Source organism: Syngnathus leptorhynchus, chromosome 20 (assembly GCF_054491065.1).
Source record: "Syngnathus leptorhynchus isolate UIUO chromosome 20, UIUO_Slep, whole genome shotgun sequence".
NCBI lineage: Eukaryota > Metazoa > Chordata > Actinopteri > Syngnathiformes > Syngnathidae > Syngnathus > Syngnathus leptorhynchus.
Window position 1 is genome coordinate 465,255 of NC_141214.1, and position 24,577 is coordinate 489,831.

A 24,577-nucleotide genomic window follows, 5' to 3' on the forward strand; every position below is an offset into this window, starting at 1 on the left:
TTATTCCAATTCTTTGGTGACCAAATCAATGGATCACGCTGCCAGATTTCCACATTTCAGAAGGAAGACTTGTGGGGGGGGAGTCGTGTGCAAGCACATTCTGGGGACGCGCGCGCGTCACACGCGCAGCTTGCCTGGACTGGACTGGACGGACGGACGGACGGATGGAGCGAGCGAGCGAGCGCCTGCCTGCCTGCCTGCCTGCTTGCTCGCTTGCTCGCTCGCTCGCTCGCTCGCTCGCCCGCCCGCCCGCCTGCCTGCCTGCCTGCCTGCCTGCCTGCCTGCCTCGCCTGCCGACCTACCTTTAGCAGCTAGTCTTAGCTAGACGGCTGAATCTACCGTGCGACGTCCGAATGGGTGACTTTCTGCAAGAAAAGCGCGACCGACGTGCAAGACTCCTCGTTTCGCGCTCAGCTTAACCACGCACGGTCGCTCCGAAGGAAGGAAGGAAGGGGAGCGAGCGAGCGAGCGAGCGACAGGCCGCAAATGGAGCCCGAAAGCTCGCGTCAAAGTCCAGCCGACGTGGGATGCACCAAACGGCCAGACTTGAGGGAAGAGACCCCAGGGGAGGAGGCAAAAGGCGCAGACGGGAGTGCAGTGGTGGCCGTAAGACGAGGAGATGAAGATGGCAAAGAGGAGCGTGGAGCGTGTGCTGGAGAAAGCCAGTATCAGCTGAAAAGCGGACACCAACAAGATGCTGCTGCTGCTGCTGCCGAGGATGCTCCTGCAACTGCTCCTGCAACTGCTCCTGCAGCTGCTCCTGCAGCTGCCCCTGCAGCTGCCCCTGCAGCTGCCCCTGCAGCTGCCCCTGCAGCTGCCCCTGCAGCTGCCCCTGCAGCTGCCCCTGCAGCTGCCCCTGCAGCTGCCCCTGCAGCTGCCCCTGCAGCTGCCCCTGCAGCTGCCCCTGCAGCTGCCCCTGCAGCTGCCCCTGCAGCTGCCCCTGCAGCTGCCCCTGCAGCTGCCCCTGCAGCTGCCCCTGCAGCTCCTGGCAAATATGAGGAGGAGCTGGATCCAAGAATTCAGGTAAGATGCTCAGCGAAGAGCTTACCTGCTGGGAAATCAACTTGTCATAGAGCTCTAAAATTCTTCCTTGCATTCCAAAAGGCCAAACCAGGCAACGAAATAAAACCAAGTGACAACAATGTGGCCTTTCTTCTGTTTCTTTCAACATGGAAGAAAGCAAGCATTGTTGACAAAAAGCACATTGTCATTCCTGTTAAAAGCTGGCTGCCCGCCCGCCCGCCCGCCACATCTGTCCAAGACCAGTCAGTCTGTGTACAACTGCCCATTGACATATATATATGTAGATATATATCCTGATCTCCCCCCCCCCCCCTCCCCCCCCCAGGAGGAACTGGAGCACCTCAACCAAGCCAGCGATGAGATCAACAAGCTGGAGCTTAATCTGGATGTGAGAAATTGCTTCTGCCAGTTGAGCGTGGTCATTTTTGGAGATGTGCAATTTTCACACGTGCGTCTACTGTCTTCAGGACGCCAGGTCCAGCTACAGGAAAATTCTCACCAACTCCGCCAGGAAGCTGAACGCTCAGGGCTCCCAACTTGGCGCCTGTATCGAGAAAGCCAGGCCTTACTATGAAGCCCGCAGACTGGCCAAAGAGGTGTGTGCAGAAGGGCAAAAGTCTTTTGTTTCAAGCAGTGAAGCGAGCGCCTTTCCGCACCGTTTCAGGCGCAGCAGGAGACCCAAAAAGCTGCTCTGAGATATGAAAGGGCCGTGTCCATGCACACGGCTGCCAGAGAGATGGTGTATGTGGCCGAACAAGGCCTGTTGGCTGACAGGAACACCTTGGACCCCACCTGGCAGGAGATGCTCAACCACGCTACTGCCAAGGTAGCGTGTGCTCCTGTGGTCCAATTGCAACTTTGCCTGCCTGGCAGACTAACGGCGGCGGGCGTTGGACGTTTGCTCGGTCAGGTGAACGAGGCCGAGGAGGAGCGCTTTCGCAGTGAGCACGAGCACCAGCGGGTCACGCAGCTCTGCCAGGACGCTGAGGCCAAAGTCCAAACGCTCCAAAAATCACTCAAGAAGGTCATCCTCAAGTCCAAACCCTACTTTGAACTAAAGGCTCAGTTCAACCACATCCTGGAGGTACGTAAGTACGTGCGTGTGCGTGCCTGCCTGCCTGCCGCACTTTTTGGACACTTCTATTTTGTCACGGGAGCAAATGATTCCAAATCCAATTTCAGTAAAACATTTGATGTGCTCCATCGTGTTAAATATTGATGGACAATTACTTTGCTTCCATCTTAGTTCCTGTCACCCAAATGTATTTCACACATGTAAAAAAAAAACAAGGTTAAGTTGCTTGCCATAAGCCGACCGAGGTCAGCCGTTTTGCTCTTCTTCCATCGCGATGACGTCTTGATTTCTTGGTGGATTTCTTGGTCGTGATAGAAAAGCGCTCCTGCTTTGCCACGCGTGGGTCGGCTTGAAAGGCGTCGTGATTGATGTGCTGATTACCTTCATTTTCACTCATTAGCAGGGAAGTGGATGACTGACTGTCGCGTACACGCCCAGCCCACTCGTTTGTTCATTTTTATTTGGGGGAGTCTGCTGTGTGCTTTTCATCATATATATATATATATATATATATATATATATATATATATATATATATATATATATATATATATATATATATATATATATATATAGATGATATATATATATATATATATAGATGAGATATATATATATATATATATATATATATATATATATATATATATATATATATATATATATATATATATATATATGCGCATATCTTTTGTTCTGAGCTCAGTCGGCGCTTGAAAACGCTTGCTTCTTTTTTGACAAGTCCGTCTCGGAAGCGAGGTGGGTTTTTTTTTTTTGGGTTTTTTTCCCCCCCACGAAGCTTCCCGCTCCCTTGGCGCTTTGTGTCTTTCAGGAGCACAAGGCCAAAGTGGTTCAGCTGGAGGAGCAAGTGGCCAAAGTAAAAACACGCTATTCCGTGGCTCTGCGGAACCTGGAACAGATCAGCGAGCAGATCCACGCGCAGCGAGGGCGAGCCGGCCGCGCATGCGGCGGCCGCAGCTCTCCGGTCGGCGCCGAGGCCGAGAGCCGGATGGCGTCCGGCCCAAGCTTGGCGGGAATGGCCCAGATAGACAGCGACTGGCTGGATGGCGAGAAAACGCGGCTGTGGGTGGAGAAGCACCGGCAGAACGGGTGGGGCCAGAGAGAGGCGGCTTCCGACCGCCTGTCCGTCATCAGCCTGCAGACCATCGCTTCGGACCTGGACAAATGCGATTCGGTGGAGCACCTGGGTGACTTCAGCGACGGCGCGCCGGCCGACGACTGGGACTGGAATAGGAAGGTTCCGCCCGGGCTCGCCGCCGGCAAAATACTGCAGCAAACGGGGGCGAGTAAAGAAAAGCAGGACGGCGGCTTGGGCAAGCGGCACCGCCGAAGCGTCAGCCTCTGAATGGATGGTAGAGTATCGATTGCATAGATTTACGGATGGATATGATAAGGTCAAGCTTTTAAAGGTGTCTGAAGCTTGACTGAAAAGACAACTCGTTGATTTGAGTTAGCTAGCTGCTGTCAAAAAGGAAAATCAATAAACCAATATATTGGTGTTTTTATCTCAATACTCATCTGGACTTGATTTGTTTCAAGCGTGCAATTTGCCCAGCAAACTCAAATGGGAGCGAAATCTCATTGTGTTTGGCCTGAAATTGAACAGCAAGGAGGGAGGGAGGCTACAGCCCCTCATCTTTCTGTGAATAGATAGGTAGGCTGCACATTTGCCTGCCTGCCTGCCTGCCAGACAAAGGCTTTTCTTGACACACAACTTTTTTTATTTCCTATGGATGAACTGCTTGGCCATGTTTCTATTTCAATGATTAGCTGACAGCTGTAGGAGCAAATGGAGAGCTGCTGCTGCTGCTGCTGGATGGATGGATGGATGGATGGATGGATGGATGGATGGATGGATGGATGGATGGATGGATGGATGGATGGATGGATGGATGGATGGATGGATGGATGGATGGATGGATGGATGGATGGATGGATGGATGGATGGATGGATGGATGGATGGATGGCGCTGGGAAGCATCAAGAGGATGCCCTTTGTGCTTCTCATTTCTCAACTAGGTCAAATGAAGAAAGACATCAGGGACAACAAGCACTCCATTTATTTGCTGAGCGAACAAGATTGGTGACCTGGTCCTCTCTCTCGTTCGTACATGTCATCATTCTGCTACTTTGCATAAGTCCTCAGCGTGGCAGCTTCCTTTGTGCATTCATTTCTGTTTTCTAGAAAATGGCTGTCACCAACCTAAAGTTGAGAAAAAGACTGCCTGATGTTCCCAGCGTACCTGTAAAAAAGGACAAATGAGTTGGGAAAAAAAGAAAAGAAAGCTTGAGCATGTGGAGTCTGTGGACTGTGAGAAATGAGCAGCGGCGGAGAGACCTGACCCTCACGCTGGGTCAGTCCATTTTGCACGCGGGAGACGGCGGCTGACTGCTGTTCTGCTCAGCGAATCACAGCTACAGTATGTTGAGCGAGCGACAAAGTGGCATTTTCCTTAACAGGAGATTGGATTCATGCTGAGATTGCTTTATGCATATGTTCTTATCTAGTTAAAGCAGCAGCAATGTGTTTTTTTTTTTCATGATCTTGCCAACATTGTGATAAGCAGAGCTCAAGCGTCAGGTGACGGCTCTTGTTGAGAGTGCAGAAGCACATTTTTGGTACGAGAAAAGCTGATCTTTTCAATGGCACTGCACCACTGCGCTCATTCAATGTGCCTGCCTAATGAGAAAGTTCGCGGTGGAATTTGTTTTGTTGAAGACATGAAAAGTTCATGTTATTAACTGCAAAATACGGAACCAACGATGGAGGGAAGTTGACTGTATTGTCTATAAAGTAGTTTTGATATTCGTGTTTATAACCATTATTTAATCCACTAACTATTCATGTTGGATGAGTTCATTTTTTTTCTTTTCTTTCTTTCTATTTTTCTGTGCGCACTCACGTCATATCTACAAGCGCACCTGAATTGTGCGTCATGGAAACATTCCAAAATGGCTTTGCTTTTGGATTTTGTGTTGTATTTGCATTTGATTTTTTTTTTTACACAACCCCTTCTGAATACGTTATCTGCGGCCGAAATTCTCAGTGACGTCATCAGCGAGCGAGCGAGCGAGGTATGGGGAAGGAGAGGAAGGAAAGGGGGGGGGGCAGAAGATCCACGGTAGTCAAACGCTGTGTATGTGTGTCTGTCAAATGTTTGTTATTGTGTGATTGTGTGTAAAATCGACGCATTTTGTGGAAAGTGAACCAGATTGAGCGAGCGAGCGAGCAGGCGGCAGGATTTCATTCGGGCCACGCACGCAAGGAGGGAGGGAGCAAGCGCGCTACGAGTTGGGCTTGCGTCCCTTCCTAATTGTCCACGGGAGCCACTTTTGCACTCAATGCAATGCAGCCACGGAGCCTTCACTCAATCGATGTCAGTCTGCTCATCCGGCCGCCCGATGCTTCTTGTGAGTACAATTGCGGCTGTTCAACTTTGGACTTGTGTGTGTGTGTGTGTGTGTGTGTGTGTGTGTGTGTGTGTGTGTGTGTGTGTGTGTGTGTGTGTGTGTGTGTGTGTGTGTGTGTGTGTGTGTGTGTGTCTGTGTGTGTGTGTGTGTGTGTCTGTGTGTGGCATAGGTTTGCAGCACACTTTGACACTTGACGTGTGTTGCCGTCCGAGATTTGTCGCTGTTGTGATTTTAGCGACACGTTTGGAGCACGTTCGAACGTGCTCGTAGGTTTGAAGGCGCGGATGCCCGCCCGCTCGCTCTCGCTGTAATGAAGCACTCGCTCGCTCGCTCGCACGCCCGCCCGCTTCCCTGCACGTGCGCTCTCTTTCTCACCTGAATGAGACAAGCCCACGATGCAGGCAGGCAGGCAGGCAGGCAGCGCGAGTAGACGCGTGGGCGGGCGTTGCTCTTCTCCATAGTGACGTCCGTGCGCGCGATGGCCGGTGCAGCTGACGACAACGGACGGACGGACGGAAGTTGTTCGTGCTTAATGAGATCTAATCATGTGCCTGCCTCAAGTGAAACATCCAGAGAGAGACAAGACAAGTCAAATGCTGTACTATTCTCTTTTCCACTGACGCCCGCCCTTCAACTCACTGCATACGTCCGTCCGTCCGTCCGTCCGTCCAACTCTGGCGCTGTTTCAAGCCTAAACTGCACTCCTTCAACTCAATCAATCAGTCAGCAGGTCAATTCAACTATCATAAGAACAATTGAATTGGTCAGAAATGTTTCATTCCAACTTGTTTTTGACATGAAATCAAGTGTGCCACCAATGCCACATAATAATAATAATAATAATAATAATAATAATAAATTATATTTATAACGCACTTTATATTCGGAGGAATCTCAAAGTGCTACATGGCAAGTAAAAACAAGAATAAAAAGCAAGGACAAGTATAAAACAACTGGACGACAACCAGGATATAAAAACAGGAATCACAGAAATGCCAAATTAAAGAAGTGAGTTTTAAGTCCGGTTTTGAAAGAGTCAGTGGATTGGGGTGCTCTAAGGTGGTCGGGGAGGGAGTTCCACAGTGTGGGGGCTGCATGGCAGAAGGCCCGGTCGCCCATGGTACGCAGCTTGGTGTTGGGGATATGGAGAAGGTAGAAGAACATACTATTTATTTTCTTCAATCGGACACTTTGAATGGAGTTTGTATTTGCCAGAAATCTCCTGCTGCATTTTGACTTCAAAGTGAATATGTAAAGACGAATGAATCAACAACAGAGCGCCAGGGGGGGGAAAGGCTTGAATTGGATGTGATGGAACTAGCAGATGAGATGAAATGGTGACTTTGGCTTGAGGACTTTTCTCCTCCTTCATCCTCGCAGGTACTTTAGGAGATCAACTTTGTGGCCTTTGTTCTTTGAAATGCTTCCATTCCTTGTCAGCTTTCGTTTTTTTTTTCGTTTGTGCTCTCAGCTGGCTGGGGTAAGATTTGCTGCGCTGCCTCAGGGCCGATCCGTCGTCACAAGGGTTGCAGGCAGCCACGCAGGCAGGCAGCGAGCGAGCGAGCGGTGAGGCTCATTTCTGCTGATTTATGCTTAGCTTCACCGCTATTGTTTATTGCTTGGGTTACATTTGCCCCCAACGATGGTATGTTTCACTTTGAGGCAAGGTCTTCCTTTCCAAAGGTTGCGGCGTTTTTGGCTGCACTTTGCTGCTCAAGAAAGATTGCGCTTTCAACTGCTGGCTGCACTTTGCTATGAAAGAAAGAAAGAAAGAAAGAAAGAAAGAAAGAAAGAAAGAAAGAAAGAAAGAAAGAAAGAAAGAAAGAAAGAAGGAAGAACATTGCGTCCGTGCCTCACCAACCATTTGCTTTTGAATTGATTTGAGTTAAGGATTATAGCTCAGCATAAATCAGCTTGATGTTAGCATGCTGGTTTAGACGTTAGCAATAAATAGCCAGGGCATCCTGTCAATGTTTTTTTTTCTTCATCCTGTCAATGAGGCTGGGGCTTGCGGTGACAAGCTGTGATGGGAACCATACAAGACAAACCATCATTGGTGCCTAATCCACACACAGGAGAAGGAGAAAGAGAAAGAAAGAGAGAGAGAGAGTGGATGTGAATGGTGGTTGCTAGGCAACAGCAATCGCCAGATTTGCTGCCTTTTGCAGTCAGAGGAGGACACTGATTTTTTTTTCTTCTTCCTGTGTTCACTTCCCTGCAAATGTTTTGGAACAAAGTCCAACAATCTTTGGTGTTGTGTACACAAATGGAATGGTAGCATTTGCAGCATCCCATTGTCGGAGAAATGCAGGCCGGAGGCATTTTCCAATCTCCACACAAGAAGAGCCGGGTAAAAGTGGCGCACGCTCTCCTTGCTCTCTGATTGCCATTTGTCACATTTGTCTTCTTGCAGCCAGCCAGCCAGGGGCTAGCTGTTCATATTGCTCATTTTCATGCAGTCCTGGCTGTCAATACATCTATATATACTGTGACTGCTCTTCCAGGGAACAATCCCATAGATTGAGACCAGTATTGAAAATACAATGGACTACATATAGGAAGTATACTTCCAATTTAATAATACTTCCTAATACTTCCTGTGACTTTGAGAGGCAGTCGCTCCGAAGTGAAGTATTGTTGAATTGTTCAAATGCAATGACAATGAGCCTGAGCCTCATTTGCATGAGAATGAGCAGACGCGCGCGGTGCATTGTTGTTCTTCTTGTTGTCGGAAGTGTTGTTTATTCTGAGACGGAACTAGTGCGTGCTGGCTGGCTGGCTGGCAGCTCGTGTCAAATTGTCCCTTTACACTCAATGCCTGCTCTTGCTTTTGTTTTTTGTTTTTTCTTCCAGGTGGAAAGATGGTGGCGTTATTTCTTCTTGCGTGGCCCTTACTCAGCGCATCTGCACACAATACATCTGCTGGTAATAACCCCTCCCTCCCAATTTGTTTTGGGACAATGTCACTGCAGCAGCAGCAGAGTTTGCAGAAATGTTGACTTGAGCTGTCAACATCCCTGGCACTGCCATCTCAGCTTTGATTCATCACATTGACCGAATGAATGAATGAATGAAGTTCTTTCCGAGACATTGCCTGTTTGCCACGTGTAATGAGTTGTGTCTGTGCGTGACATGGACAATCGAGTTTGCAAATGCAACTCAGGCTTCACTGATGGCTTCATTTTTTGGTTGTTTCTTTCCATAATCCGAAAACCAAAAGGCTTGCGCGTCCATTTGATGGTCTTGCTCCGCCATTTGCTCCTTCCAAATCCTCCACCTTTTGCTCACTTGTCAGGAAACGTCTTTGTCTGTCTCTAGGTTGTTCCAAGGCAACTCTGCTTCTCCTTCTCCTTCCTTTGTGGCCTCCCTCGCTCTCATCTTATCTCATCAGTCCTCACCACATTTGCTCAATCTTCTTCTGCCATTTCTTTCCCTTCTTTTGTGCGCCCGCCCGACGCTAATCACTCTGCGCCACTTCCACAAGCGACACGGGACTTGCTAAAGTCCTCCCGTTTTCTCTTTTCTTAATATCCAACGTTGGCACGGGCATTCCAAACCATTTTTTTTCTGCACGTGGGCTTTATCCGCACGGTTTCATTTGTGTTCAACATTCCATATTGGGGTCCGTGTTACGCTCAGCTGGGGTGGTGAGCCAAATGTGCCGAGGACCCAGGAGACAAGACACAGAGACTGAGGTTTCCGGGCAAAAAATAATATATTTACTTCTCTCACGAAAAGGTGATCCAAGGTGGATTGGAGGGAGGAGACACTGGTTTGACGTAGAGTTGAGCGCTGACCACGGGAGGTTTACGTCGAAGCGTCGAGCACTATCTCTCAGGGGGTTTTGTAGACAGCCTCTGACGAGATAATCTGGAACAGCTTGGTTGATTGAGATGAGCCCCACCTGTGCTGGGCTGACTGGGGATGAGTGGCACAACAGTACCCCCCGAGGGGAGGCACCGGACGACCGTCCCAGGGCACCTGGATTGTCCCGGTAGAAGTCATCCAACGAAGGGTCAGCAAGGTAGGACCTGGGCACCCAGCTACAGTCTTCAGGGCCGAAGCCCTCCCAGTCTACCAAGAACTGGAAGCCTCTTTCCCGGCGACGGACGGCCAGCTGTTTACGAACCGACCAAACAGGATCACCATCAGCCAGTACTCGAGATGGCGGGGGAGCAGAAACCGCCGGTGCCAGGGGACTGGTGGCAACTGGCTTCAGCTGGGACACATGGAAAACTGGGTGCACTTTGAGAGCAGGAGGGAGATTCAGACGCACTGCGGAAGGGCCGATGATGCGGTCCACGGTGTAGGGACCGACAAACCAAGGGTTCAACTTGCGGGTAGACATCTGAGAGGTTTGGAGGGGCAAGTCCCGGGCCAATACCCAAACTTTCTGGCCAGGCTGGTAAACCGGGGCATGCCTCCTCCGCCGGTTAGCACCACGCTGAGATCGTACTGAGGCACGGAGTAGCGCAGCCCGAGCAGTCCTCCAGATGTGTCGACACCGGCGGAGGTGGGCCCTGGTGGATGGAACTGCCACCTCCAGTTCCTGCTGTGGAAACAAGGGAGGCTGGTAACCCAGAGAGCATTGAAATGGTGACATTCCGGTGGCAGAGCTCTCCAATGTGTTGAGGGAATACTCAACCCAGGCTAGGTACTTAGCCCAGGAAGAGGTTGTAGGAGGCCTGCTGGAGGGCGATGGGAAGCCTTACTACGGGCACAGACGGTGCAGGCAGCGACATACTCCTTGACATCCTTCTTAAGGGTGGGCCACCAGAATCTCCGGCCGACGAACTCCGCTGTCCGGCGCTCTCCGGGGTGACATGAAACATGGCTGGAGTGACCCCACTCTAACACTCGAGGACGGGCAGCATCTGGAACAAACTGCCTGTTCGGGGGTCCATTTCCAGGGTCAGGTTGGGCTTGCAGGGCCTCCATTACAACAGAATCTATGGGCCAGGAGATTGCCCCAACCACACGGGCAGGAAGAAGGATGGTGTCGGATATCTCCGGGACAGCAGGGCCCTCATCAGGGAACTGACGGGAAAGGGCGTCAGCTCTGACGTTCTTTGACCCTGGGCGGTATGTGAGAGTGAAATCAAACCGGCTTAAGAACAGAGCCCAGCGGGCCTGCCTGGAGTTGAGCCTTTTTGCTGTTCTTAAGTAGATCAGGTTCTTGTGATCTGACCACACGACAAAAGGCAGCTTTGCTCCCTCCAACCAGTGTCTCCACTCCCTCAGGGCATCATGGACCGCCAGCAGCTCCTTGTTTCCCACATCATAGTTCCTCTCCGCTGGGTCGTAACTTCTAGAGAAATAAGCGCACGGATGCACCTTCTGATCCTCCTCCGACCGCTGGGAGAGGACTGCCCCAACGCCCGTATCAGAAGCATCCACTTCCACAATGAGTTGTCTCTCAGGGTCAGGGTGGACGAGCACTGGAGCTGAAGAGAACAGACCCTTGAGTCTGGTGAAGGCCGTCTCGGCTTCGGGCGTCCAGGAAAAAGGGCGTGTGATGGAGGTCAGGGCATTGAGAGGGGCAGCAATTTGCCTATATCCCTTGATGAAGCTGCGTATGAAGCCTGCGAAACCCAGGAAGCGTCTGAACTGAGTCCGGTTGGTAGGACACGGCCACTCCTCCACAGCCTTGACTTTGGAGGGATCGACACTCATCCGTCCAGCCTCCACTATGTTTCCCAGGTACGTTACAGAGTCAGAGTGGAAGACACACTTCTCGGCTTTAATGAACAGGCGATTCTCCAACAGCCGCTGGAGAACCAAACGCACATGCTGGTGGTGTTCCTTCAATGACCTGGAGAAGATGAGGATGTCGTCCAGGTACACCACCACAAAGATGTTCAACATGTCTCTTAACACATCATTTACCAGGCATTGGAAAACCGCTGGTGCGTTGGACAAGCCAAAAGGCATCACAAGGTACTCAAAATGGCCGAGATGGGTGTTGAAAGCTGTCTTCCATTCGTCGCCCTCTCAGATCCGGACTAAGTGGTAGGCGTTGCGGAGATCTAGCTTGGTGAACACCCGGGCATGAGTAAGAGGCTCAAAAGTGGAACTAATAAGGGGCAAAGGGTACTTGTTTTTCACTGTGATGTCATTAAGACCACGGTAGTCAATGCAAGGTCTCAGGCCACCATCCTTCCTGGCCACAAAAAAAAAAACCTGCCCCTAAGGGAGATGATTGTCTTATGAAACCTGAGAGCAGGGACTCTGCAACATAATTGCACATCGCCTCCTTCTCTGGAAGGGAGATGTTGTAGAGCCACCCCTTAGGATAGGGCGCCCCGGGAAGGAGGTCGATCGCACAGTGGTACGGCCGGTGAGGGGGAAGCAAAAGGGCTTTATCCTTACTAAATACTGAGGCAAGGTCATGGTAAATACTTGGAACTCCAGAGATATCAGGGGTTACGGGCATGGGTCTGGGACTACTTGGAGGTGAAAGGGCAGAGCATAGACAGGTCGCATGACAGGCTGTGCTCCATCCCAAAATCCGACCAGAGGCCCAGGAGATGTGAGGTTCATGCCTCTCCAACCAAGGTCTCCCCAATATCAAGGGAGCAGTAGGGGCATGAAGGACAAAAAAACGGATGGGCTCAGTATGATTCCCTGAGAGCGTGAGCATAAGAGGTTCATTGGAGAAGGAAATGGTTCCTAATGAGTGACCATCGATGGCTCTGGGAGACAGGGAGTGATCTAAGGGAACCAAAGGAATTCTCGCCTGGCGTGCTAAGGAAATGTCCATAAGGCTCTCGTCCGCACCAGAATCAATAAGTGCACTAACGGACAATGTTTCTTTGCCCCAGGCCAGGGTTGCGGGGAAAAGACGGTTGGAACAAACCTTGGGCTGGGGAATGGTGGTGTTGCTTACCAGTATAGCCCCTACTGGCGAGCTGGGCCTTTTGGGCGGGTTGGGCAGGACCGGACGAAATGTCCTGATTCTCCACAGTAGAAACATTGATCATTGCTCAGCCTCAGCTGCCTTTCTGCTGGCAAGATCCGTGATCGGCCAACCTCCATGGGCTCCCCAGACCCTGAAGTAGATAGGAACGGGGGAAGCATAGGGTCCTGAGTATGAGGAGTTGGCCTGGAAGGTGAGGTGGGGAACACAGAAGCAAAACGACGGGGAACAGACTGTAGGGGGCTACGGTGGGCTCGGTCTGTACGGCGCTCCTGAAGTCGTGCGTCCATCTTGAGAGCCAGGGATATTAGTTCGTTGAGGGTCTCCGGGCTGTCACGGACAATGAGGTCCTTAATAGAATCACTCAGCCCCTTGCGAAAGACACTGAGGAGGGCTTGGTCATTCCAACGGCTCTCTGCAGCAAGGATCCGAAATTCCAGCGTATATTGAGCCACTGAACGTGACCCCTGGCGGATAACCAGCAGGCGGCTAGAAGCATCTTGACCATCTGCAGGGTGATCAAACACAGCCCGAAACTCACTCTTGAACTGTGAGTAGTCGGTAAAAAAAACTGGGTTGTTCTCAACTGCCGCGATAGCCCAGCGGAGGGCATCCTCGACCAGAAGGGACATGACAAAAGCAATTTTAGACCCGTCAGAGGAATATTTAGAGGGCTGATGGGTAAAAAGTAACTCACATTGTGCCAAAAAACCTCTGCTCCGATTGAAGTCACCGTTGAAAGGCCTAGGGCTGACTAAGCCAGGCTCGGACTGAGACTGCTGTGGGTTGGGAAGGACAGGGCTGGGTTGTTGGTTGGAAGCAGAGGCAGGGCCATGAATGGGAGCGGGATTTCCTTCGGCCGAGGCACGGGCTGTAAGTGCATCCAGGGACCGTTGAATGCCCGATAGAGCTCCTGCAACAGACTGCACTTGGTTGGAAAGTGTTGCCACAGAACCGACTGTGGTTTGAGACGTCCTCTCCAGAGCAGTGATTTGAGACAGGACGGTCGGGAAAGCCTTATTTAATTCTTGCTGCAGTGAGGAGATCTCTTTAGCTTGACCAAAAACCAACTCACGTAAATCGGATGATCTTGGCTGCCCGGCCCCCGGGGTCCCGGCTTGGCTCATGATGGCTTCGACGTTCTGTTACGCTCAGCTGGGGTGGTGAGCCAAAAGTGCCGAGGACCCAGGAGACAAGACACAGAGACTGAGGTTTCTTCATCACCTTCATCTTCTTCCGCTTATCCGGGGTCGGGTCGCGGGGGCAGCAGCTTTAGGAGGGACTCCCAGACCTCCCTCTCCCCAGCCACTTCCTCCAGCTCATCCCGGGGGATCCCAAGGCGTTCCCAGGCCAGCCGAGAGACAGTCTCTCCACCGCGTCCTGGGTCGACCCCGGGGTCTCCTACCGGTGGGACATGCCCGGAACACCTCCCCAGGGAGGCGTCCAGGAGGCATCCTGATGAGATGCCCGAGCCACCTCATCTGGCTCCTTTCAACGTGGAGGAGCAGCGGCTCTACTCCGAGTCTCTCCCGGATGACCGAACTTCTCACCCTATCTCTAAGGGAGAGCCCGGACACCCTGCGGAGGAAACTCATTTCAGCCGCTTGTATCCTGGATCTCGTTCTTTCGGTCACGACCCATAGCTCGTGACCATAGGTGAGGGTAGGAGTGTAGATCGACCGGTAAATCGAGAGCTTTGCCATTTGGCTCAGCTCTCTCTTCACCACGACGGATCGGTACAGAGTCCGCATTACTGCCGACGCTGCACCGATCCGCCTGTCGATCTCGCGCTCCATCCTACCCTCACTCGTGAACAAGACCCCAAGATACTTGAACTCCTCCACTTGGGGCAGGATCTCATCCTCGATCCGGAGAGGGCATTCCACCCTTTTCCGACCGAGGACCATGGACTCGGATTTGGAGGTGCTGACCCTCATCCCGACCGCTTCACACTCGGCTGCGAACCGCTCCAGTGAGAGCTGGAGATCACTGACTGAAGAAGCCAACAGCACCACATCATCTGCAAAAAGCAGTGACGCGATGCTGAGGTCCCCAAACCGGACCCCCTCAACGCCTCGGCTGCGCCTAGAAATTCTGTCCATAAAAATTATGAACAGAACCGGTGACAAAGGGCAGACTGAGGTTTCAGGGCAAAAAATAATATATTTACTTCTCTCACGAAAAGGTGATCCAAGGTGGATTGGAGGGAGGAGACACTGGTTTGACGTGGAGTTGAGCGCTGACCACGGAAGGTTAACGTCGAAGCGTCGAGCACTGTCTCTCAGGGGGTTTTGTAGACAGCCTCTGACGAGATGATCTGGAACAGCTTGGTTGATTGAGATGAGCCACACCTGTGCTGGGCTGACTGGGGATGAGTGGCACAACAGTCCGGACCTTTCCGTCTCTTACATCAGTCGGCCTCTTGGCATGAAAGTCAGGTGGCGAGCCGTCATGGAGGCGAGGTGGAGGGCCATTTCGTGCCTCTATAGAAATGCCAGCCACATCCATCCATCCATCCATCCATCCATCCATCCATCCATCCATCCATCCATCCATCCATCCATCCATCCATCCATCCATCCATCCATCCATCCACCCACCTATGCGAGGCGACGGAGAAGTTAATGAACACAGGCTGTAAAGTCATCCCGCTTATTATGATGAGGCTTTTCAGTGGGAGTGAAAGCACTGATGCAGGCAGGCAGGCAGGTAGGCAGCTGTCCCAGCCGTGTAATGCACACACAAACCTGCTGTCAGATTAGAGAGCTGCCACTTCCTCTTTGTGCTCATCATGGTGTTGCGAGGTCGTCACGTCCAGTGCTCTTTCCCCACGATTTAATGAAACGGATGTTCAGCATTTGCTTCAACGTGTACGGCGCCACAGGCTGCCTGCAAATGGCTGACTCATTCCCGAGGAAGAACTGGCTTTGAATCAAATTGTGCTTCGCAGTCAATCTAGGACAAGAAATGGCAGCACGCACGGAGCCCCGTACTGCGTGCTTCCGGACAAGAAATGGCAGCACGCACGGAGCCCCGTACTGCATGCTTCCGGATTGATTGATCTTTGTCTTTTTTCCCCCCTCTGTGCTGTATATAAGGCGGCGAGAGCCAGGGGTGCGTGTCAAGGTCACTCCGCATCTCCATCAAAGCTGGACTGACCTCTTCATCAAAGAGTCTGTTCCCATTCTTCTGGCATATTTCTTCCCCCTCTTGTGGCATCTTTATCATGCACTGCCTCAGCCTCAGCCTTCCACAGTAATGGCTTTTTATTAAAAGGCTGCTCAGGTTTAGCAGACTGAAGGTAGCTGCTGGCTTAGTTTAGGAAGGCTCCATCCATTGTTTTGTAGGCCAACAATTGTTTGCTATTCCCGGCGCGGTCGGCATGCCCACTGCAAGTGGTAGCCAGTATAGAATAAGCGCAAAAGGCACTATGCGCTGAGCGTAACGCCAGGAGCCACTTGATATGCTTTGTCCTCGTATTGCACTGCCACACCTGATTGTGCATCTCTGACTCTCGTAGGTTGTGCTATCATCCGTCCCCCCAGAGATGGTGGTATAAGATACAGAGGCCTTACACAGGAGCAGGTGATTCATGCTTACTGCCATTTGTGATGACAACTGCAGAAAGCCGCACGCACGCACGCACCCCGATTTGTATCTGTTCATCGACTCGTGGCATCAAAATACTCTTTGGCGCGTTCATCGGCTAGATAGCTGAATATGGGTACGGGCTGGCTGAGGAAAGACAACGGCGATTCCATAACTCACGGTGAACAGCCCATAACAATAGTTCTCCTCTCCCAAGAGGAAAATACTCATTTCAGCGTACTGATTTTTCTCCACGAATTGCATCAATGCCACGAGCTCATTCGTATTATTTGCAATGGTACGTGTAGATTCGAAGTGTGCAGGTACTCCCCGTTGACTACGAGATCGAGTACATCTGCAGGGGAAACCGTGTGATCGTGGGACCCAAGGTGAGGAAATGTCTGCCCACTGGCACCTGGACGGACCTCAACCAGCCGAGCCGATGTCGTGAGTGTAACCTTGCTTCCTTGGTTCCTTGCTTCCTTCACGAAACCTTCGCCTTTCTCCCGCCCGCAGTGTCGTTATGCCCTCGGGTGTGGACGTCTTTGGAAAACGGCGCAGTGTCTTCGTGGCCGCCGGGGCTCCCGGTGGAGGGGACCGTGCTGCGCTATAGCTGCCTCCTCGGATTCATGTTGATGGGCCCAAACTCCACGCAGTGCAATAAGTTGGGCAAGTGGGACACGCCCAAACCCGTGTGTCACTGTAAGCGCAACAAAGCAACGCTTTGCTTGTCCTTCTTTTCCATTCGCAGTCGTTTTTAGTGAGCGGACTTCATCACAAAATGTGCTGTCTTTCATTTTGGCCCATTCATATCATTGATCCAGATGACAGACATTTCAAAGGTAGGAGCATTTGTCTTCCTTCTATTGAATGCTTGCATGCATGCATTTCCTTTTCACAAGTCGATGCATCGCGGGAGTTGACGCCAACTCCATTTCTGGGTACCAGTCACCGTTTGTAGATGCTGTCACCTAGTGGCCTTTCATACTTATTGGAAGTCCCAGTCAAATTGAGGGTTCAGCACAACTGGCAATACCACCTAGTACCTCGAGGTGGCAATGTTGCATTATTTCCATTTCTTGGGGAGAACAGAGTCAGCCATCTTTTTTCATTCTGTCTGCCAGGCAGAGCCACAACACTTCAAATGTCATGATTATTCACAATGGCGGTCATAACTGTATGACCCACCAAGGACAAACTGGAGCCAAAACACAGCTCGGATAAAAAAACAAAGTCAAACGACGGCGTCAGAGTGCTCTCGTCAATATCTCGGGACGCACGAGTGATTGGTAAATGGCTCGGCCAGTGTGTCAAACGTTAGCTGTAGCTCGTAGTGAAGGGGCACTCACTCACTCACTCACTCACTCACTCACTCACTCACTCACTCACTCACTCACTCACTCACTCACTCACTCACTCACTCACTCACTCACTCACTCACTCACTCACTCACAGAGGATGCCGAGGTAAAATCAAAGAACAGCCCTTAGATTTCTGCTTCCAGGAAATCAATTTGTGCGTGCGGATCTTCCACAATGAGAGCAGCCTGGCCGTATGGATATTCAAATACATGGGTTGTTTGCTGCAGCACACGCTTATGATGATATAGTCTATATGCGTCCATATGAGGGAAAAGAAATGCCTTGCCCCGAGGGCATTTGGTTCTTATTGTTCAACCGAGGGACCCAGCCGCGAGTGTGTTTGTGCACGCATTAGCATCTTTTAATTAAGACTTTACTTCCAGCGTAAATCCCAATGCACCTCCACCTCCGCTCTGTCAACCGGGAGGCTAAAGGTCAATTTGTCATCTGTGCGTGCGTCTGTTCTTAATTGGGCGGCGGGCGGTATGAAGGGTTCATAAGTGTTGATGTATTCATCTCATTTTTCTTTCTCTGAAATGGTACCGTTGATTGGAATTAGAAATTCAAACGACTCAAAATCCCAAGATGAGTTTCCTTTCATTAGCAGTTTACAACAGGCTTGGTTTACGAAAACAGCTTTATTGGCACTACTCACAATAATAATCATCTTAATGATCCATTTTTTGAAAAAAGTGTGTTTAGTTTGATTGCAATGCAGCGGGCGAGTTAAGGAGCCTGAGGCGAAATAATGGAGTCAGTCTAATGGATGGCAAGTTTGCCCCCGGAAGGGGGGAGTTTGTGCTAAAGTTGATGTTCATCCCGAGCCTTTGTTGAGACTGGCCGCTTGGTCAAAAAGAACCCTTATTGATCAGCGAGCCGTACTTGGAAAAAGTTTGGAGACTTTTCTGTCTTTCCTGCCTCCAGCGCTTGCCTATAAATCCCGCTCAAAGGCAAAACATTGCGATTGGTTGGTCGGACGTCAAGAAAGCAATGCTTTTGAGGCACAACTCCAGTGTGTGTGTGATGTTGTTCTACCTATACTTGATGGTCCCTTCAGAATGATGCACTATTGCACCAACGTGCCCAGAACAAGTTGGTGAATTATCATTGGTAGATAGACTGTACCGACGTGAGTCACCTTCGCTCAACCATACTGGAAATGAGCAGTCATCTTGTGAATTTTCATGGCTGTCCTCTTAGCTTTTAATACAATTAGCTTGTTACAATCAAATGAGATGCATTTCGCAATGAACTCAGCGTGCCAGTAAAGATAATAGAAAGAAAAATATGCCTGGCTTAACTGCATTTCATATTGATGTATAAATAATGTATGTGGATCTGTTTGGATGATTTAGACGCTTGTGTTCCTTAATGCCAGCGAGCGAGCGAGCGAGCTGTCATCACTGCGGCTGTGAGGAAAACATCTCCCGTAAGCATATTAAGGATGTGCAGCCGGCCACAAGAGCCTTTGGGCTCGTGTCATCCAAGTTATCCGAGCCATTTTCTGCTAACACGCTCAATAAATCGGCTGGCAAAAATAAAGCATCCAAACACTTTCTTACCAGCCCGTTCAAGATCTGACGTTGCTTTGAAGAGATTTATGGCAAAGCGATAATGATATGCGGAACAACGTCCAACCCGACCGAGTGCATGCGCGTGACTTGTCAGACATTGACAGCTATTTGGTAGGGGTTAGTTGCTTGGTTAGTTGGTTAGTCAGTCAGTCAGTTCAGTTAGTTGGTCTGAAATCCCAACTCAGGTTTCTTATCAGTGGACCTTTTCGTTGAATTGAGTCATGTTATGCATGACACGTGCCATTGTTCTTGGCTGATGGATGTTTCAACCAAGCCCTACCGAGCCTGTTGAGCACAAACGTGTCTATGAGAACCTACAATAGCTTTTTGAAACACCGTTTCAGATACATTTTTAAAAACCTTCCCGATGATGCTCCAGAGAATGAGTTGCTTTTTTTTTTTTTTTTGCCCAAAAAAGACGGCCTTTCCATTTGATGTAGAGAAAAAAAACCCCGATGGCTTCAGTGACATCACAGTCACCGTAATCATGATAAATAGGAGCGCCAGAAATAGCAGCAGCGGCAGCGCCATGCCCGCAGACAGCCAAGGAGATTAGAAATTGTTTTATGGACGGACACACTGCAGATAACATTAACATTATTACTTTGTTCACAAGGTGAGGGCCCAAATGAGAGCGGAGAAACTCAAGGAGTGAAAGAGAGCAGAATGAGCACGTGTCAAGTGAAGCCAAGCCCAGAGAGAGGGAAAAGCGTCACATTGCAAGCCAGCTTCTAATGGCTCTGCCTTCCTCCATTGTGTTTTGGAGAGCTCCGTTGTAGTCGCTCGCACTTTTCCAGCATCTCATCCGTCGGCCCGCGGGGATCTTGGCGCGGCGTTGAGCCGATGGTGCCGCACTGCAGTCATCCAGCAAACCCACGCAACGCAGCCCAACAATCTGGCCCGTGTGACCTGGCAACCCGTGCCATCCAATCCATTGAGGGCTTTGCAGGCGGGCAGCCAGGCAGGCAGCCAGGCAGGCAGGCAGCCAGCCAGCCATGCAGGCAGCCATGCAGGCAGCCAGGCAGACATGCAGCCATGCAGGCAGCCAGGCAGACATGCAGCCAGGCAGACATGCAGCCAGCCACACAGCCAGGCAGACATGCAGCCATGTCATTAACGCTGTCCGTGGTGCTGTCCGTGAAAGCAGGCTGCTAGCTGTTTCTCTCACATCATTGTCACACAGAGCCCGTGCTCTATTTTGGAAGTGGCAAACACAAAGGCCATGAATATCAGATGTAGCCCCCAGCTTCTGGAGTCCTACCAAGACTGTGGCACCAGCGATGTCCCTCTTCTTGTGTGATCATCAAACAGATGTCAGGGACAGGCGGCAAGGTGAAAAGCGCTTCTTCTGTGAAGCCAGTAGCAGTACAAGGCCAACGCAATGCACTACTTGAGCGTTTGCCTTCCTTCCTTCATGCAGCAAGAGTCGTTTCCTTTCATGGCTGCACTGGTGGCGCTTTCATATGGTGCGGAGCGTGGCCCACTTTGAAGACAAGCGCTGGCTCGGCCGGCCAGTCGGCAGGCAGGAAGCATTTCCTGTGTGAAGTTTGCCTTCTTGCACTTGCTTGAATTGTTTTCTTTTTTTGTGTGTGCTCTCGCTGTCATCGCCAAGGCTGAGGCTGAGGCTGAGTTGATTTGCGCGCGGAGCCCAGGATACCGTTGTGGATTGGTGCAGTCAACCCTGACGCCACGCCAGGCTTTTGACAGACAGCAGCGTGAGATTGCGCACGACATAGCGGCAATGCCTGGCTGCCGTACGCCATCTTACTCTTACAAATATACTTGATCATATTATGGCTATTACACGCTGTACGAGGCGTGTCGAAAAAGTTCCGGGACTGCTGTCCCAAAACAAATCAAAGTTTTCCCTTTTCAAGTCATCTCCCCGGAGTCAGACAGACTTTCTTCTTTTGAGATCATCGCGGCCGTCCAAAACACACACAAAGCCAGGTTGCTTCCGCATGTCAATGTTCTTCTTTGCTCAGGGCGTTGCACGATAAAAAAAAGAAAGAAAAACAACAACACGGACATAAAGTGACCATAAATACTTTTATTAGATGGCAGCCATTATTCATGGAGCTCTGCAGAGCTTGACTTGACTTCAGCCTGGAGATTTTCCCTTCTCATTAGTTCATGATCACAGTTTCAAATGCGCTTGTCTTCTTATATAAGCGACTGATGGATGGAAAGAAACATCAGGCCACATTAGCTAGCGCCAGTGGAGAGCAGCTACGCTCTCCACCCAGGTGCTTAGTATATGGAAAAAGTGGCACTGCGGCTTTCAAACAGCCTCCAACATTTATTTGACATTCCAAAAAAATTAAAATAAAAGAGTGCCCATGTTTCTTTTTTGAAGGTGACTGGACCCCCAGATATGGTTTAAAATGCCATTCTTCTCCACTGGCTACATATGCATGGAGATATTTTACTATTTCAACATGCTCTTGGGCTTTTCCATGAAAAGTCACTAAGACTTGCCACTTCATTTGCCACTGGTGAGAAGAGGAGAGGAAAGCAAAGGAAAGGAGAGAGGGCTGCAACAAGTGCGACTCCGATGAATTCAATCACAGCCCATAGGAGCAATCTGTCGTCACATGACAAGCCTATTTCCTTCTGGATGACCATGAGGAGCATTTCATGCAATTGGGTGTGAGTCTTTTTGGTGCTGAGGGCAGGAAGCTTAAGATAAACGAGCAGGGCTGTGTTATGGGATTGCAAATTCAAAGTGCTTTGTGAAACAGAGAGAACATCCCTCCTCCTCCTCCTCTTCTCTCTCTCTCTCTCCCTCCCTCCCTCCCCTCTCACGCGCTCCCACACACGGCGGGCGGGCGGCTGCTGCTGCTTCTGCTGCTGCTGCAGTCAAACCTCAGTCGGACTCGTTGAGCTGCGCTGCTCTGATCTGATCTGCTCTCTCGTCCGTTCTCCTCTCCCGTTCATCTTCTGGGATACTTTCCCATTTGGCCACCTTTGCGCCAGCGAGTACGTTGGACAGATGATGCCGCCCGGCGTGCTGCGACGGGCGGGCGCTCCCGAGCCAACGTGCCAACGTGTGTCGTAAAGCGCCTTTGGAGCAGAAAGCGCAGAATGTAGGCGGGCTGATGAGCCGAGCCGAGCCGAGCGGATCTGACTCTTTCGGCAGCCTTCTTTCTTCATGATGGATTGCCTTCACCCTATTTTTCAACACTGATTGTTAAACGTGAACGCTTCAGAAGCTTGATAGCCAGCTGACTTCATATCCATCCAAGTTGGAAGTGTTCTGCTCTGCTCTGCTCTGCTCTGCTCTGGAATTTCCCAGCATTTCCACCCGTGAATGAACTTTGAGTCATCCATCCATCCATCCATCCATCCATCCATCCATCCATCCATCCATCCATCCATCCATCCATCCATCCATCCATCCATCCATCCATCCATCCATCCATCCATCCATCCATCCATCCATCCATCCATCCTGCTGGTGAACGGACGTGTGATGCATTTTGGCCAACTGTCATTGGCTGTGTCTGCGAGTAGTGCCTTTAAATACCAGCCCGTTTCCAAGGGCAAATGAAATCCATTTTTCTGGCCTACTCCCTCCCACGAGACACGTTGCGGTCCGATCAACTTTCCCAAGTGGAGCTCCGATAGCATGGCTCCGGCGGGGCAGCAAAGCGGGCGGGCCCCCGGCCGGTGGTGCCTGAGCCTGGCTGTGCTAATGTTGTGGTGCCCCCATCCAGCTGCGGCCAAGAAGAAGCTATACATCGGCGCGCTCTTCCCAATGAGCGGAGGCTGGCCCGGAGGGCAAGCCTGCCTCCCCGCCGCTAAGATGGCCTTGGCTCTGGTCAACCAGAGGGCCGATATTCTTCCCGACTACGAGCTGGAGTTGATACATTACGACAGCATGGTGAGTAACTTGCTCTCTCTCTCTTTCTTTCTTTCTTTCTTTCTTTCTTTCTTTCTTTCTTTCTTTCTTTCTTTCTTTCTTTCTTTCTTTCTTTCTTTCTTTCTTTCTTTCTTTCTTTCTTTCCAGCCAATTTTACAAAGTCAAATAGTATTGTTGTTTTCCAATCTATTTTCGCCATCACAGCAAATACGGTTTGAAATACGCATTTCATTGGGGGTTTTTTTTTTCTTCTTTTTCAAGCACATTCTAAGATTGTGTTCTTGAGGCATTTCGAATATTCCATAAGCTCTGAGAGCGAACCAGAATGGGCTGGCTGACCTTCCCAAGTATGATGAGGTTACCCAAATTGGAAATCCACGTAGCGTGGAAATGTATCTGCTCGATGGATGGATGGATGGATGGATGGATGGATGGATGGATGGATGGATGGATGGATGGATGGATGGATGGATGGATGGATGAACACTCTCTGGAGTAGTTGAGGCACTTTGTTGCTCTTATGGCATTCAAAACAGAGACAAATCAACACAATTGTGGATCGAGAGGAAAATGAATTGGTTTTTGCTGAAAACATTTGACTTTCACAATGGTACCCATTTTATTTCCAGGTGTTGGACAACTTCAACAACGGTGTAACAGAATGACTGATGATTTCCCTTGCTTCGTTATTCAAATTGGCAGACATAATTTTTATGTTGTTCAGCAATGAAGATGAATGGCCTTGTCCCAGAACGTGACTTGTATATTTGGGATCAAGAGCAGCCAGTCCTCTTTCAAAAGTTTCACCTGTGCATGAAGTTTTTGTCCTTTTCCTAATCCTCCACCTCGCCCTTGCTGACGTCGTTTATTCCCAGTCCAGATGCCCTGCTAAAAAAGGGAGAGAAAATAGGAGCATGATTGGGAATGACACAAAGGCACGGGGAAATGCGCCGTGACGTGCTGGTTTGCTTTCGCGGCGATTGGCTTGTCAGACTTGTGTCCCCATTTCAAACGCCAGAGGCGAAGCGAGGAGGCTGTTGGGTGGCATTGGATGTCAATTGGCATGACAACAGTAACCTTGGCAACTTGACTTCAAACAAACGCTATTTGGGCTCTCCGACTGGCCGAAAAAAGGCCACGCGCGGCGGCGGCGGCAGGATAAATAAGAGCAGATGAGTGAAGCTTGATTTTCGGATGGAAAGCGACGCTGAGGTTCATCTGACAAATAGCGCCTTCGCTCCCTCAATCCGCCTGAGCGTTGTCATTAGGCGCTAAACCGAGCAGAGAATGTTGGACTTCTACGCCATCTGCAGGAAAGCTGATTCAATGTCCTGTGCGTGGGGGCTGAAGTAAGAGGCTGGGTCCCAAAGGTGAAGGGAGCCATGCGTGGCTGGGCTTGCATGTGGAACCTATAGCATCCAATTTGAATGGGCCGCTGCCGCTGCCGCTGCCGCTGCCGCTGCCGGTGATTTCCCCAGAGTCATCGCTAAGTGGGTTGGCGCAAGAGATTTGACTGATTGACAGGCGGATTCTTCAATCGTGACATTCAAAACGCTGGGGGACAACAGCTTGTGCCATTAAAGTGGCTTGAAAGAACCCAAAAGGCATCAAACCCCAGCCAGCCAGCCCAAGTCCAATGGATAACGGGACTTGAGCGAATGGGCTCCGCTTGGCCCTCGCCATGACCACGGAGTCGAGGTCAAGCCAGCGTTGGGAGGATGCAATGCTGTTGAAATTGATTGTGGC

General features: G+C 50.5%; 2 protein-coding genes across 5 annotated transcripts in view; both read left to right on the plus strand.

Annotated features, from left to right (window-relative positions):
- Positions 1–155: 155 nt before the first annotated feature.
- On the plus strand, positions 156–3,630 carry sh3bp5lb (SH3-binding domain protein 5-like, b). The gene is made up of 7 exons (XM_085901388.1): positions 156–739; positions 977–1,023; positions 1,349–1,411; positions 1,491–1,619; positions 1,688–1,849; positions 1,934–2,107; positions 2,931–3,630. Exons 1-7 carry the CDS (start codon positions 487–489, stop codon positions 3,462–3,464), a joined length of 1,362 nt encoding a protein of 453 aa, XP_085757514.1. The 5' UTR covers positions 156–486; the 3' UTR covers positions 3,465–3,630.
- A 1,617-nt stretch (positions 3,631–5,247) lies between these two features.
- Positions 5,248–24,577, plus strand: part of gabbr1b (gamma-aminobutyric acid (GABA) B receptor, 1b) — a 35,492-nt gene continuing 16,162 nt past the window's right edge. For 3 of the 4 annotated variants that reach the window (XR_015062939.1, XM_085900863.1, XM_085900864.1), the window contains exons 1-2: positions 16,666–16,876; positions 22,686–22,852. Coding sequence is in view for 3 of the 4 variants with exons in the window: in XM_085900863.1 (XP_085756989.1) it covers positions 16,816–16,876; positions 22,686–22,852 (228 nt within the window). In the remaining variant the exon portion in view is untranslated. Of the gene's footprint in view, positions 5,531–8,383; positions 8,456–15,966; positions 16,032–16,342; positions 16,482–16,550; positions 16,877–22,685; positions 22,853–24,577 lie in introns of those variants that run through there. The other variant, XM_085900866.1, reaches the window with a different exon arrangement.

Excerpts from the sequence above, each read along its gene's own strand:
- sh3bp5lb (XM_085901388.1), top strand. The coding sequence starts at position 487 with ATGGAGCCCGAAAGCTCGCGTCAAAGTCCAGCCGACGTGGGATGCACC. Across the intron at positions 1,412-1,490 it reads AGCTGGAGCTTAATCTGGAT|GACGCCAGGTCCAGCTACAG; the intron begins GTGAGAAATTGC and ends TACTGTCTTCAG. Across the intron at positions 2,108-2,930 it reads AGTTCAACCACATCCTGGAG|GAGCACAAGGCCAAAGTGGT; the intron begins GTACGTAAGTAC and ends TGTGTCTTTCAG.